This window comes from Sus scrofa, chromosome 1, assembly GCF_054392235.1.
Source record: "Sus scrofa isolate SSC_HxYL_T2T_F1_AM1 chromosome 1, Sscrofa_HxYL_maternal_Yorkshire_Landrace_v2.0, whole genome shotgun sequence".
Classification (NCBI taxonomy): domain Eukaryota; kingdom Metazoa; phylum Chordata; class Mammalia; order Artiodactyla; family Suidae; genus Sus; species Sus scrofa.
The window spans coordinates 267,854,945-267,870,674 of NC_139383.1; the positions used below are offsets into that span (position 1 = coordinate 267,854,945).

General features: G+C 41.0%; 1 protein-coding gene across 6 annotated transcripts in view; it reads right to left on the reverse strand.

The window, feature by feature from the left end:
• The window catches only part of ASTN2 (astrotactin 2), a 915,666-nt gene that overhangs the window by 159,602 nt on the left and 740,334 nt on the right, over positions 1 to 15,730 (reverse strand). For all 6 annotated transcript variants that reach the window (XM_084993997.1, XM_021074505.2, XM_084993987.1 and 3 more), the window contains 2 exons: positions 7,112 to 7,245; positions 5,445 to 5,593 (listed from right to left, as the gene is read on the reverse strand). In XM_084993997.1, coding sequence (XP_084850123.1) covers positions 5,445 to 5,593; positions 7,112 to 7,245 — 283 coding nt within the window. The remainder of the gene's footprint in view (positions 1 to 5,444; positions 5,594 to 7,111; positions 7,246 to 15,730) is intronic.

Sequence of the window (15,730 nt, forward strand, 5' to 3'; positions counted from 1 at the left end):
AGGTAAGACAAAACTATAAACCCTCAGAGCCAAGAAGCTTAATTAACCTCAACCACAATAAATAATAAAATTGCTCAGGGGTTCCTATTGAGGCAGAGTGGAAATGTACCCAACTAGTATCCCTGGCCTCACTCAGTGGGTTAAGGATCTGGCATTGCCATGAACTGTGGGGTAGGTCACAGATGTAGCTTGGATCCTACATTGCTGTATCTGTGGCACAGGCTGGCAGCTGTAGCTCTGATTCAACTCCTAGCTTGAGAACTCATATGCCCTTAGTGCAGCTCTTAAAAAAAAAAAAAAAAAAAAAAAAAAAAAAAAAAAAAAAAAAACCTTGAAACTAGTAACAAAGAGAAAATCTTAGAAGCAGCCAGAGGGCAAAAAAAAGGTATGTATATATAGGGGAACAAAAATAGAAATAAGGACACATTTCTCAGTGCAAATAACATAAGAGAGAAGAGCGACATCTTTAAATTATACAAAAAGAAGATTGACAGATTTTTCTTTTTGTATAATTTAAAGATGTACCCAGCAAGAATAGCTTACAAAAGCAAAGGCAGAAAGAATTCATCATTAACAGACCTGAAATATAAGAAATAGTAAAATATATCCTTCCAGTAGGAAGATAATGAAATTAGATGAAAACATGGATGCATGGGAAAGACTGAAGAGCACAAAAATGCATAATCTAAGTGCATGAGTACATATATAAAATTACGTTTTTTATTATTATTTTGCTTTTTTTTTTTTTTAATGGCCACAACCACAGCATATGGAGGTTCCCATGCTAGGGGTCAAATTGGAGCTACAGCTGCCAGCCTATCCCACAGCCACAGCAACACAGGATCCAAGCCAAGTCTGCGATCTACACCACAGCTCACAGCAACGCCAGATACTTAACCCACCAATTGAAGCCAGGGATTGAACCTGCATCCTCACGGATCCTAGTCAGGTTTGTTAACCACTGAGCCACAAAGGGAACTCCCTATGTTTATTATTTAAATACATTTAAAAGATAATTTACTATTTAAGAAAAATAGTAACAATGAATTATGGAACTTCTGTATATGAGTAAAGTGTATGAAAATACGGCGTAAAGACTTGGAAGGAAGAAATAAGAGTATACTATATAAGATTTCTATACTGTATATGAAGTGTTATAATAGCACTTGAAGGTACATTGTGATATATTAAATATTCATATATAACCCTAAAGTAATTAGAAAACTCACAAAAGATATTTACAACTAATGTCAACAAAAGAAATAATATGGAATAATTAAAACAATCTAAAAGGAAATAGAAAAAGAGAATAAAAGAAACAAAGAAAGGCGGGACAATAGGAAACAAATGGCAATATGATAAACTTAAACCTAACCATGAGGCTATCATATTAAATATAAGTGGTCGAAACATCTCAATTTAAAGATAATATCTTGGAGTCCCCATTGTGGCTCAGCAGTAGTGAACCCACTAGTATACACGAGAATGTGGGTTTGATCTGAGCCTCATTCAGTGGGTTAAGAACCTGGCGTTGCTGTGAGCACCATGGTATAGGTCGCAGATGTGGCTCAGATCCTGTGTTGTTGTGGCTGTGGTGTAGGCCAACAGATGCAGCTCTAATTCAACCCCTAGCCAGGGACCCTCCAAATGCCACTGGTGTGGCCCTAAAAAGCACATAAATAAATTAATAAATAAATATAACAATATCAGACTGGATTTTTTAAAAAAGGGAAAAACCTAATTATATGCTGTCCATAAGAAACACATTTTAAATACAAAGACGCATATAATATAAAAGTAAAAAAAGAATGAAAAATGGTAGATCATTCTAACATTAATCAGAAGAAAGCTAGGATTGTTAGGTTAATATCTGAAAAAAGTATATTTTGGAGCAAAAAATGTAACAGGGAAACAGACAATCATTTCCCAGTGCTAAAAGGATCAAGCCATCAAGAGGATACAAAAATTCGAAGTATTCATTCACTTGAAAGAATTTAAAAAGTACATAAAGTAAAAACTGATAGAACTGTAAGGAGAAATAAATACATCCACAGTCATCATCAGAGGTTTTAATACCATTTTCTCAAGTATTGATACAATAAGAAAACAGAAAATCAGAAAGGATCTAACTTGATCTAACTGGCATTTACTAACATCTCATTCATAAATAGATGATTTTAAACTGGATACTGAAAACAATGATAGACTATTTTCTGTGCCATAAAACCAGTCTCAATAAACTTAAAATGATTAAAGTCATAAAAAGTGTATTATCTAATATGGTGGAATCAAGTTAAAATTCAGTAACAGAAAGGTACCTGAAAAATCCCCTTATATTTGGAAATTAACATGCCTATAAAGAATCCATGGGTCAAAGAAGAAAACAAAAGAGAAATTAGAAAGCATTTGAACTGAATGAAAATGAAAAGACAATTTATCAAAATTTGGTGGTTGGCTACTAAAATAGTAATTAGGGGAGAAAGTTGTATAATAAGAAAAAATCCCAATCAACAACATCATCCACCAGAGTTCCCGTCGTGGCTCAGTGGTTAACGAATCCGACTAAGAACCATGATGTTGAGGGTTCAATCCCTGGCCTTGCTCAGTGGGTTAAGGATCCGGTGTTGCCGTGAGCTGTGGTGTAGGTTGCAGACATGGCCTGGATCCCGGGTTGCTGTGGCTCTGGCGTAGGCCGGCGGCTACAGCTCCGATTAGACCCCAGCCTGGGAACCTCCATGTGCCATGGGAGTGGCCCTAGAAAAGACAAAAAACGAAAAAACAAAAAAAAACCATCATTCACCATCATAAAAATCCAGAAAAAAGAGGAGCAAATTAAATCCAAAGCCGAAGAAGTAACAGGGATCAGAGTAGAAATAGAAAACAAGAGTGAAAACAGGTGAAATTACAGCTGATCCTTTGTGAAGATAAATTAATTACTCAACCTTTTTTCCAGATTGATCAGAAAAAAGAAATTACCAATATCAAGAATGAGTGTGATAATAAATTCTTCAAAATATTAAGATAACAGATTATCACAAACAACTTTTTACCAGTAAATTTTATAACACATGAAATAGGTAAATTCCTTGAAACTCCTAAACTACCAAAACCATTTCAGAAGAAATACATAACCTCAACTTGCATCTATCAGAAAATTAAATTAGTAATTAAAATCTTCTTACAAGAAAAGGTCTAAGCCCAGATTATTTCACTGGTGAATGATATCAAATAATTTTTTTTTCTTTGTCTTTTTAGGGCCACATCCACAGCATATCGAGGTTCCCAGGCTAGGGGTCAAATAGAAGCTGTAGCTGCCAGCCTATGCCACAGCCACAGCAATGTGGGATCCGAGCCATGTCTGCAAGCTACGCCACAGCTGAGGTGAACGCCGGATCCTTAACCCACTGAGCAAGGCCAGGGATTGAACCTGAGTCTTCATGGCTACCAGTCGGTTTCATTAATCACTGAGCCGTGACAGGAACTCCCCAAACAATTTTTTAAAAAATTACTAATTCTACCCAAATACTTTCAGGAAATGAAAAAGAAATATTTTGCAATTTACTTTGAGAGGCCAGAAGTATCCTGACAGCAAAACAGACAAAAGCATTAGGAGAAAGCTACAGATCAAAATCCCTCACAAACATAGATGCAAAAATCTAAACGAATTTTTAACACAACAAACAATACATTAAAAAGATAATGTGTCACGACCATGTGGGATTTACTTATTCCAGGAATGCAAGTTTTTTTTTAATCATTTGAAAATTCATCAATGCAATTTACCATATTAAAAAAAAAAACGATGGAACATGAACTATGTGATCATTTCATTAGACACAGAAGATTCAACATCCATTTTCTGATTAAAACGAAACAAAAACCTCAGCAAACTATCATTCAGTCTTTTACCATTCAGTACAATATATAAAGATGCAAGCATTGTGTTGGGAGGTAAGACGGACTGGTCGTGGGACTTTTGGGAAGGTCACACACCTCTCTAGGCTTCACTTTCTTGATCTATAAAAACAAGCTTGGTAATCATTTGGAGACTAAAGCTAGCAAAATGGAAGCATAAGAATTTCTAGCGCTTGTCTCCTCTCTGCCACCCCCTCAACTACCTCCACTGAAAAATCAATTCAAGCAATTAACTGTGCACAGAAATACCTTCACAAGAACTAAGGCTTCCAGGTAGGGAATCAGAGCACCTGGGTGAAGCACAAAAATAAGAAGAGATGTTTTGAGGAGGGTAGGAAAGACAGATTCACATTACTCCCATAATCTTCCCTCTAAGCCTGAGCAGCCCCAGGCAGAGAGAAACCGTCCCTCTGGTAGGAAAGAGAAACATGGGCTCATGCTGCACCCCAGAGCCAGCTCCCATGGCTACAGGTGGTTCCCAGAGGCTACTGTGTGCATCTAAAGCCTGTAGCTCATCCCAGCAACTGCTGGCTCCAGGGGCCCCAGCAGCTTCCATGGCAGCAGGTTCCCAGTGGACTCTCACCAATCCAGGCCCCCAGATCACTGCTGCCTGCCAGCTCTGAAGGCCCCCGGGTCATCCCTGTGGCTCAGGCTCCCCAGTCAGTGCCTGGGAATCCAGGCTCTAGGAAATTACCCTTGAACTCCAGCTTTTAGCTGGGTCCAGCACCAGGCCAGCTACCACCAACTCAGGCTTTCGACCCACCCTGGACCCAAGCTGGCTCCCATGGTCCCAGGCCTACCCTCATGGCCCAGCCTCAAAGCCAGTTTTCACAGACCCAGGCTCCCAGCCTGCCTTAAGCCAGACCATCCCTCAGACCCACCCTCCAGGATGACACCACCCTTGTATACTCTCCAAGTACACTTAAAACACTCTTTTAAGGGCCATTTTCCCCATTGTCTTCTGCATGTCCGAATGACTTCCAAATCTTCTTCCCCCGAAATAAAGACAACTATTTCAGAATGTCTTGCTCAAAAAGGCAACTCCTTGAATTTCTCCATCTCTTCTGATATGGAGATGAAGATATATAATATGAAATATATTGTAAGATATATCTCTGATAGGGAGATATATAATAAATATATTATCCAGAGATAATATATTTACAGACCAAGATCTTCAAAAATGTAACCTGTAGGCCTTCCGAAGCAGAAAAGGTCAAATACTTTTTTGAATGAACTTAACACCTTAGTATATGACTTTGAGAATCTAACTTCCAGAGCCAGAAATTCTTTTCAGGTACAATTTGCTACCTTCCCATGCTGAAAATCATACCAAAAAAAAAAAAAAAAAAAAAACAAAACCACACAGACCAATGTGGGCACTAGGTGACAATGCCCGAACAATGAAACTTCCCAAGGCCTTGCCAGTTCAGATGACACCAAGTCTCCAAGGGTATTTAGAAAATCCTGGTTTCTCTCCTCTGTCACACCATCTCAACAAAAGAGGAAGTCTTGCACTTTTTACTCACCTGTGTAGAGGTCTGTATCTGTGTATTCATCCACTTTCTTGTGCTGTAGGATATAGTCTGAGACCTTGGTCCCGATGGCTGGCTGAACATCAACCCACTCCAAGGAGACCACAGTGCTGGAGGGCTCGACAGTAGGGGAGAGCCGCAGCCTAGGAGGGGGACAGGGAAGGTGGTTTGCCAGCCAGTATTGTCTCGGCCCCCCGAAAAAGTCTGCGTGTGTCAAGACTTAAGCAAAGGATTCAGTCTGGCTTCGAATTCTGACTCAACCCACCACCAACCCCTGCAGAGACTTAGGCCATTAATCACCCCTCTTTTGGCCTCTATTTTCTTGTCCGTAATGGGGATAAGAAAACCTAGTTTTCCAGGCCAATGTGGAATCCAGTCAATTAATCTGAGCACACAATAAGTGCTCACAGAAATTTGATGAGATTTCCATTTGTTTAAACCCTATTCTCCATGATGCTTCACTTTCAATTAAATCAATCATGCCTTCAAAATATCTTCCAATCTCTCTTCTAATCCCACAATATTTTGGTCAAGTCTTTAATGTCCTTAAATCAATGCTCCCTCTCAGAGGGCAGGGATCCTGGGCAACTCTTTTATAAAGCAAGAAATAACAGAATGATTAAGGTGAGCACCAGAGGGGTCCTTTGAGAGAAGGAAATGCAGTCCCCTCATCTCACAGAAGGTTTGAAAGCAGGCCCAGGCAAGGGAGCGATCTGCGCAGTCACACAGCAAGGTGGGGACAGAACCAGCATGGTGATTCCTTCTCTCTTTCCACTACACCCACTACCTCTTCAAGGCCTGTCTTACTAGGGATCCACAATCTTGGCTCCTGGCCAGATATCCTCCACTCTGCTCACCACTTTCTCTCTTCCTCACACTTCCCTCGTCAAGATGACCTTCCTTTACTTCCTCAAAGGGGGAATTTACTGCATCAGGGCTTTCCCATGGGGCTCTGCTTTTGCCTGAAACACAACTGCTGCCATTGGCTGTCTGGCTAACTCTGATTCTAAATCAGGTATTTTCAGAGAGGCTTCCCAGACTCTTTCCCTCTCCTCCAACTAAAGCATCTCTCTTGAGTCTCTCCATTAATACATCTTTGTGGGGATTTCTTCATATTTTTATTATTTAAATGTTTAAATGATATCGTGCTTTCCTGCTTTTGCTTTGACATCTGTCCTCCTCACTAAATGGTCAGCTCCCTATGTGCACAGACTGTGTGTCTCTTGTTCATTAATGAATTCCCCAGTGTCTCACATCTAGCAGGTGTTCAAAAATTATTTGTTTAATGGATGAATAACAAAGCTTCTTAGAAAAGGTTCTACACTTTCTTTATCTCCATAGCCCCAGTGGTCAACACAGGGATTGACAGAGCTGTCGTTAGTGCCCAGTAAACCTTTGCTGAATGGATGAGTGAAGAAAGTCATGATGGATGGTGTGGCACTATTAAAATAGCACACACTGCAATATCAATGTCTTCCCCTGAGCCATGATTCTATTCTGCCAAAGGTCTTTGCTTTCTCAAAGGAGCGAGGCTCCCAGAGACTTCAGGGATCTGGTAAAGCACCCTAGGAACAGAAGCAAGCCATGGCCTGGGCTGGCAGGACAGGAGGATGGGTCCATGGAAAGGGGTGGCCAAAGGAAGAGGGGCCATACATACGTACACCGGCTGAGGGAGGGGGCTGCAGTTGGGCAGCCCGCTGGCATCAAAGGCGCTGAGGTCACACCTGCACCAGTCATCAATCACGTCCCCTTTCCCTGAGCACCAGTAGGAGCTCATCAGTGCACTCTTGAAGGCCTGGAGACAGGAGGACAAAAGAGATGATGATAATGGTGGAACAATGGAGAGGGAAGGTTCCAGTGGCCGTGATGGTAGCTGAGCCAAGCTTCAGGGTAGCCCTCCTGGGCACAGGACACCATCTCTTACCTAAATCCTTAGCACTCTACCACCAGGTTCTTCTGCTCTGAGCCACTCTCTACCCAACAGCCACAATGGTCGCTGAGACAGGATAGTAATAGCATCCACTGAGAACCTCCCCTGGGCCTGACACTCTACCTTTATTAACCTTTCATCTTCACTACCCCATGCAATAGCTATGATAACAATTATTTTAAATATTTTTTAAATGTTTTATTTTTTTGTCTTTTTAGGGCCACGCCAGAGGCAAATGGAGGTTCCCAGACTAGGGGTTGAATTAGAGCTATAGCTGCTGGCCTATACCACAGCCACACCAACACCAGATCTGAGCCATGTCTGTGACCTACACCACAGCTCATGGCAATGCTGGATCCTTAACCCACCGAGCATGGTCAAGGATCGAACCTGCATCCTCGTGGATGCTAGTCAGGTTCATTAACTACTGAGCCGTGATGGGAACTCCAATAACAATTATTATTATTTCTCATTCTAAAATTGAAAAACTGAGGCATATAGAAGCTAAGTAATTTATCTGAGGTTCTTAGCTAGCAAGTGATGGATCTGATCCAAGGGATCTGATCCAAGGTAGTCTGGCTCCAGAACCTGCCCTCTTTAACAACTTGCCACAATGCCTCTTGTAGAAGTCCGAGCACTTCACAACCCTGCTTAGAAACCTTTAGAGGCTCCCTATACCTCTCAGGATAAAGTCTAAATGCCTTTCTCTAGCTCTTGACCTCCTTCCTAGTCTTATCTCTCATTGCTACTCTGATTTTCCCTTGCATGCTACCACCCACTCTCATGCAACCACTAACATTTCCACCAACAGTGCATTCCTACTCATAAAAAGTGTGCTCTAAATCAGGATACAGCAAAGTGCTTCTGCAAAAGACCAAAGGGTAAATATTTTTGGCTTTATGGCCAGGCAGTCTCTGCCACAATTACTTAACTCTGCCTTGGTGGCATGAAAATAAGTGACATAGACAATACTTTAAATAAATGGGCATGTTTGTGTTCCAATAAAACTTTATTTATAAAGACAGTCCACAGGCTAGATTTGTCCGGAGGTCCCTTATTTGTTGACCCTTGCTCTAAATGATGGTCAATGTTCCATTTAATTCCAATGTGTCTATATGTCTCTTTTGTGAATACATCCTGTCCACTCTCCTGCAATACTCTTAACCCCACCCCCACCTTGGAAGCCAATTCACTATTTTGGTCTTAAGAGGTTCTTTTCTATGAGAACCCTACCTTGACCTTCTTAAGCCTGGACTCACACTCCTCCGCTGGATATGACAATACCCTGGACCACACCTAATCATCGCATCTCCTTGCCCTTCTCACCCAACAGACTCTGATCCCACCAAGGGCACAGGCCATGCCTTAGTCACATGAGTATTCTCATGGGACTGAGGATGCTTATTCAGGCAGTGTTTACTGAATAAATGAGCAGACCCTGACCGTTAGGCTCAGGCTCAGATGCGCTTTATGCTCTAGTCACTCCATTTACACTGACGGTTCAAGGCACTGGGGATTCAGAATGTTTGCCAGCTTTTTTTCAAACTTAGGGATTCCTAAGAACATTCATCTCTTATTCATTTGCCAGGCAACAGACTCTACATGCCTGCTTTTTTCTTTAATATTTGTTTACTTTCTGTGTACTTTTTAAAGTTTCACACTGCCTGCTACCACAGACACCTGATTCCCCAGGTGTCCCTTTTCCATCCTGTGTTCAAAAGACTCAAGTACAGCATGTTTGTAGAAAGTGGGCCTGGGGTATGTCTCCTTAGGTACCCAGAACACAGATCTAGAAGGAGAAGGTCAAGAATGCTATTGTATAATCCTCCAACACTACCCTCTCAGCACCGCTGATAAATAGGCTCTGAGGATTCCTACCATATGTCATTTTCCACATCCTCTTCTAGGGAAAAAACAAATGACCTAATTTCTCTGAAGTAAGAATAGTGACACAAAGACAGAAAAAAAAAATAATTCTAGTAAGAGCTAATGTTCATGAAGCACCTAATCATACAGCATAAGGTCCTTTAAGGGCATGAAAAATGTAATTTTCACAACAGTTCTGAGAAATAGATCTTCATTTGTAGGTGAATCAGAGTAGTGAAGTAATATTCCTAGCATCACACAACAAGAAAATGATGGAGGCAGAATCCCAACCCAGATCTCTGTGACTCCACCCAAGAATAGGTCCATCCGTCCCTTCCTCCCTCCCTTTTATGGCCACACCCGGGCATATGACAGTTTCCAGGGTGGGGATTGAACCCAAGCTACATCTGCGGCAGTGCCAGATCCTTCAACCCACTGCACCAAGCCAGGGATCGAACCCTGTCTCCGTTGCAACCTGAGCTGCTTCAGTCAAATTCTTAACCCTCTGTGCCACAGCAGGAACTCTCAGGAATTTTTTTTTTTCTATTTAACAATGCAGGACAGTGGAGTTGACCCCAAGCAGGGTTGCCAGAATCAATAAATAAACAGGATGAGGAGTTTCTCTTGCAGCTCAATGGGTTAAGAAGCTGACATCCCTAGTATCCCTGAGGAAGTAGGTTTGATCCCTGGCCTCACTCAGTGGGTTAAGGATCTGGCATTGCCTCAAGCTGTGGTGTAGGTTGCAGATGCTGCTCAGATCTGGCATTGCTGTGGCTATGGTGTAGACCAGCCACAACTGAAGCTCTGATTTGACTCCCAGCCCAGGAACTTCCATATGCTGCAGGTGTAGCCATAAAAAGAAAAAGAAAAAAAAATACAGGATGCCCAGGTAAACTGAAATAAACAACAACTTTTTTTTAAGTATAAATATATCCCATTCAGTGTTTGCATATAAAGCATGTGGGCCTTAGTCTGGTACACAATACAGCACAAATCAGAACCCATGTCAGGAACAAATGTCTATTCTCCTGGCACCAGAGGGGGTGCTCTCGTGAGGGCAGAAACCAGGATGGGTGGCAGGAGATCATGCTGACTGACTCTCTTCTCCTTCCATGCGCAGGTTCCCTCCTTACTAGTGTGTACAACTGCTCCTGGATTCAGATTCCACAACATCTACAGTTAGAGCTAAGGGCTTAATTGCCGTAATGGGGAAATCCAGAGCCATGGGTGAAAGTGACACAGATGGTAAGAGACTCTCCTGGACTCCAATAAGGAGAGAACATCCTGTCTTATTTGTGTATGTGTTTGTGTGTGTGTGTGTGTGTGTGTGTGTGTGTGTGTGTGTGTGTTGTAATCAATAGTCACTGGAGCTTGTGAAAAACAAAAGAGGAAATCTCTCTGGACTTTGTGAGTTTCACCATCCAAGCAGCTCTTGGGAAGAAACCCTGCCAGTGAGTCTCCACATTCAATGGCTCTTTCCCAAACCCTGAGGAGCAATACAGGGACAGCAGCAGTGGCCAGGCAGACTGTGGATAGAGCACAAACACACCCTGATAAAAGGCCTACATCAAACAGGGAGCCCTCGCAAGGCAGCAGAAGCCAGCAAGCGTCAATGCAGGTCTAGCCTTCCCCTATGTCTCTGGCCCTTGCAACACTCCATGCTGAATCCAAATAGATCCCAGGGGAGGAGCAGCATAGAACCTTACAGCTTGAAGAGACTCTGTAAACTGTCCATTCAAATCTGTTTTACAGATGCACATACAGTGGTATCTGTAAGATGCCAGAAAGGCTAGCTGGCTGGTCCGAGATGAAAGAACCACTTTCTGATGAAATGATTCTATTCCTCCATTTAATTCTCAAAATTACCCTTTGGGATGGATGTCCTAGCCCCATTCAGAGATATGTGGAGGAGGAGGGATTTGAACTCAAGTCCATCTGAATTCTGGCATCCTTGACTTTCCCAGGTCACACAGGAACAATAAATGCCAAGATTTCATCCAAAACATCCTTTTCAGCTGCTCTGCTTCTATCACGTGCTTTTGTGGTGTGCGTCTGTGTGTTCTCAGAGGAAATTGAGAGTCAGCACTGGAAGCATTGTTGAATTCTAGCTTCTAAGTCAGGGAAGGGACTTAAGAAACAAATCTTGTGCTTAATACAGGGCTAAGTGCTGCATTTGCATGGCCATTGGTTTTCCTAATAATGAAGGCCTGCATTTCCACTAGTGAAAGCTTCCAACTTCTGGCTAATTAACTAGCAAACCAAGACCAGCAGGAGGAGAAAACAGCCACAGAAGTGTTAAGCAATCAAAATAAACCAGGATGTACTCCTGACTCTATTGTTACTTTCCTCACTGAACTTTGCCTAAGTTATTTCTCTCTTTAAGCCTCAATTTCTCCACCTGTAAAATGAGGACATAAAACATTTATTTCAGAAGGTGTAATTAACTGAGTTTCCTCCTCCAATACCACTGTGCCATCTAGGTGCTGAGCAGGGAAATGAACAAGACCCAGTCACTGACTTCAAAGGACTTACAGTCTAAAGATGAGACACACACAATTACAAATAACATGGTTCGAATGCTATGAAGTAACACACACAGGAGGCTGTGGGAATACCAAGGAAGAGGACCTTCCAGCCCTAAATTTTTTTTTACCATGTCTAAGGAATCTTATTCTTTAAGTTAACACTCTGTATTCCATTAACGTAAATACTTGGGAGCATCTATATAGAATGTCACTAAGTCCTACAAATTAAATTATATGCTCTATACGTACACTGGCTGTATTTTTACACTGAACAATTACACTCAGAGGCTGACACCAAGTCTGCTATTTCTGATACTGAGAGGGTTCTGGTTTGTATAACCCAAAAGATGCCCTGAAGTCCTCACTCAAAGCTTGATGTATTTGTTACCTTCATAGTGCGAGTAAGCTTGGTCATGTGCCTGATAGTCAACCCTTTATCTGAGGAGATAAAAAGCCTTCTAGAGAGAAAATAATAGATGACCTTTTACTCCCCTGGTTCCCTCTTAGGGCCTAACACAGGACCTAGTAGGTAACCTAAGTCAGTCAATATTTATTAAATTGAGATAAAAGTTCAAAAGCTGAAAGAAATGGACCTGTTCATAAAAGATATCACAGAGGCAGGAAAATGTGAGTGTGCAATGCTGTTTCCTAAGACTACTTGTATCTCTCATGTCAGTGAAGGACAGTTCCATCAATTCGGTACCTCCTGCCAGAAACTGGGGGTCACTCTGGGCTCATCTCTCACCTTCATAACATGTCTCAAACCAGCTTCTCTTCTGTGGCCCCACACCTGTCTTCCTGGTGCAGGTTAGCAATGCCCCTTCTCTAGGCAACTGTCAGAGCCTCCAGACAGGCCTTTGAGTGCCAATCTTTTCCAGTGTATCCTTTCTCAGCTTTCAAAAACATCACTGCTTTTTCCCAATCCCTCTGTGTGGACCCCTTCAAAAGCTCCACCACATTCTGGTTGAGGCCTCTATTTCTTAAATCTGATTTTCAAAGTCTCTTGTTATTCAGCCTGTGGCTCTTCTCCCATCTTCTCCCCGCTGTTCCTACTTTATGATCCAGCACATACCAGCACATTGCTTCATACCAAGGCTTTTCTCTTGCTGTAGTTGTTGTCTAAAATGCCTTTCTTTTTTTATTACATTTATAATTGTACAACGATCATCACAATCCAATTTTATAGCATTTCCATCCCAAACCCCAGGCGCATCTCCCTACCCCCCAGCTTGTCTCCTTTGGAAACCATAAGTTTTTCAAAGTCTGTGAGTCAGTATCTGTTCTGCAAAGAAGTTCATTGTGTCCTTTTTTAGATTCCACATGTAAGTGATAGCATATGATGCTGGTGTCTCCCTGTCTGACTGACTTCACTTAGCATGATAATTTCTAGGTCCATCCATGTTGCTGCAAATGCCATTATTTCTTTCCTTTTAATGACTGAGTAATATTCCATTGTGTATATGTGCCACATCTTCTTTATCCATTCCTCTGTCGATGGACATTTAGGTTGTTTTCATGTCTTGGCTACTGCATAGAGCTTCGCAATGAACATAGGAGTGCATGTATCTTTTTGAGTCAGGGTTTTCTCTGGATAGATGCCCAGGAGTGGGATTGCTCGATCAAATGGTAATTCTATTTTAGTTTCCCAAGGGACCTCCATACTGTTTTCCACAGTGGTTGCACCCATTTACATTCCCACCAACAGTCTAATAGGGTTCCCTTTTCTCCACACCCTCTCCAGTATTTATTGTTTGTAGACTTTTTGATGATGGCCATTCTGGCCGGTGTAATGTGGTACCTCATGGTAGTTGATTTGCATTTCTCTACTAACGAGTGATGTTGAACATCTTTTCATGTGTTTTTGGCCATCTGTATGTCTTCTTTGGAGAATTTTTAGGTCTTCTACCCATTTTTTGATAGGGTTGTTCATTTTTTTGGTATTGAGCTGCAGGAGGTGTTTATAAATTTGGGAGATTAATCACTTGTCAGTCACTTCATTTGCAAATATTTTCTCCCATTTTATGGGCTGTCTTTTTTTTTTTTTTAGGGTTTCCTTTACTGTGTAGAAACTTTTAAGTTAATTAAATCCCATTTGTTATTTTTGTTTTTATTGTCATTACTCTAGGAGTTAGATCTGAGAAGATGTTGTTTATGTCAGAGAGTGGCCTGTTTTCCTCTAAGAGTTTTATAGTATCTGGTCTTATATTTACATCTTTAATCCAGTTTGAGTTTATTTTTGTGTATGGTGTTAAGAAGCATTCTAATTTCATTCTTTTACATATGGCTGTCCAGTTTTCCCACCACCACTTATTTAAAGGGCTGTCTTTTCTCCATTGTATATTCTTGCCTCCTTTGTCAATAGATTAGTTGGCTGTAGGTGCATGGGTTTAAAAATTCTGGGCTTTCTATCCTGTTCCCCTGATCTATATTTCTGTCTTTGTGCCAGTACCATATGGTTTTGATGATCATAGCTTTGTAATATAGTCTGAAGTCAGGGAGCCTGATTCTTCTAGCTCCATTTTTCTTTTTTAGGATGGCTTTGGCTATTATGGGTCTTTTGTGCTTCCAAACAAACTTTAGAATATTTTATCCTAGTTCTGTGAAAAATGTCCTTGGTACTTTCATAGGGATTGCACTAAATATGTAGATTGCCTTGGGTAGTATAGTCATGTTGATTATATTGATTCTTCCAATCCAAGAGCATCAAATGTCTTTCCATCTGTTTGTGTCATCTTTGATTTCTTTCATCAGCATCTTATATATAACTATATATAAGAGTACTGGTCTTTGGCTCTTTAGGTAGGTTTACTTATAAGTGTTTCATTCTTTTTGATGTGATGGTAAATGGGACAGTTTCCCTAATTTCTCTTTCTGATCTTTCACTGTTAGTATATAGAAATGCAGTCAGTTACTGTGTATTAATTTTGTATCCTGTGACTTTGCCAGATTCATGGATGAGCTCTAATAGTTTTCTGGTAGCATCTTTAGGATTTTCTAGGTATAGTATCATGTCATCTGCAAACAGTGATAGTTTTAATTCTTCCTTCACAATTTGGATTCCTTTTATTTCTTTTTCTTCTCTGATTGCTGTGGCTAGGACTTCCAAAACTATGTTGAAGAGTAGTGGCGAGAGTGGACATCTTTGTCCTGTTCCTGATCTCAGTGGGAATTCTTACAGCTTTTCACCATTGAGAATGATGTTAGCTCTGGGTTTGTCATGTATGGCCTTTATTATGCTGCGGTAGGTTCCCGCTATGCCTACTTTCTGAAGGGTTTTTATCAGAAATGGCTGTTGGATTTTGTCAAAGGCTTTTTCTGCATCTATTGAGAGGATCATATGGATTTTATTCTTCAGTTTGTTAATGTGGTGTATCACACTGATTGATTTGTGGATGTTGAATAATGCTTACATCCCTGGGATAAATCCCACTTGATCGTGATATACAATCCTTTTAATGTACTGTTGGATTTGGTTTGCTAGTATTTTGTTTTGGATTTTTGCATCCATGTTCATCAGTGATATTGGCCTGTAGTTTTCTTTTTTTGTGGTATCTTTGTCTGGTTTTGGTATCAGGGTGATGGTGGCCTCATAGAATGAGTCTGGGAGTGTTCCTTCTTCTGGAATTTTTTGGAATAGTTTCAGAAGGATAGGTATTAGCTCTTCTCTAAATATTTGATAGACTTTGCCTGTGAAGCCATCTGGTCCTGGACTTTCGTTTGTTGGAAATTTTTTAATCACAGTTGCTATTTCATTACTTGTGATTGGTCTATTCATCTTTTCTATTCCATCTTGGTTTAGTCGTGGAAGATTGCACTTTTCTAAGAATTTGTCCATTTCTTCTAGGTTGTCCATTTTATTGGCATATAGTTGCATATAGTAGTCTCTTATGATCCTTTGTATTTCTGTGATGTCCACTGCAACTTCTCCTTTTTCATTTCTAATTTTATTGATTTAAGTC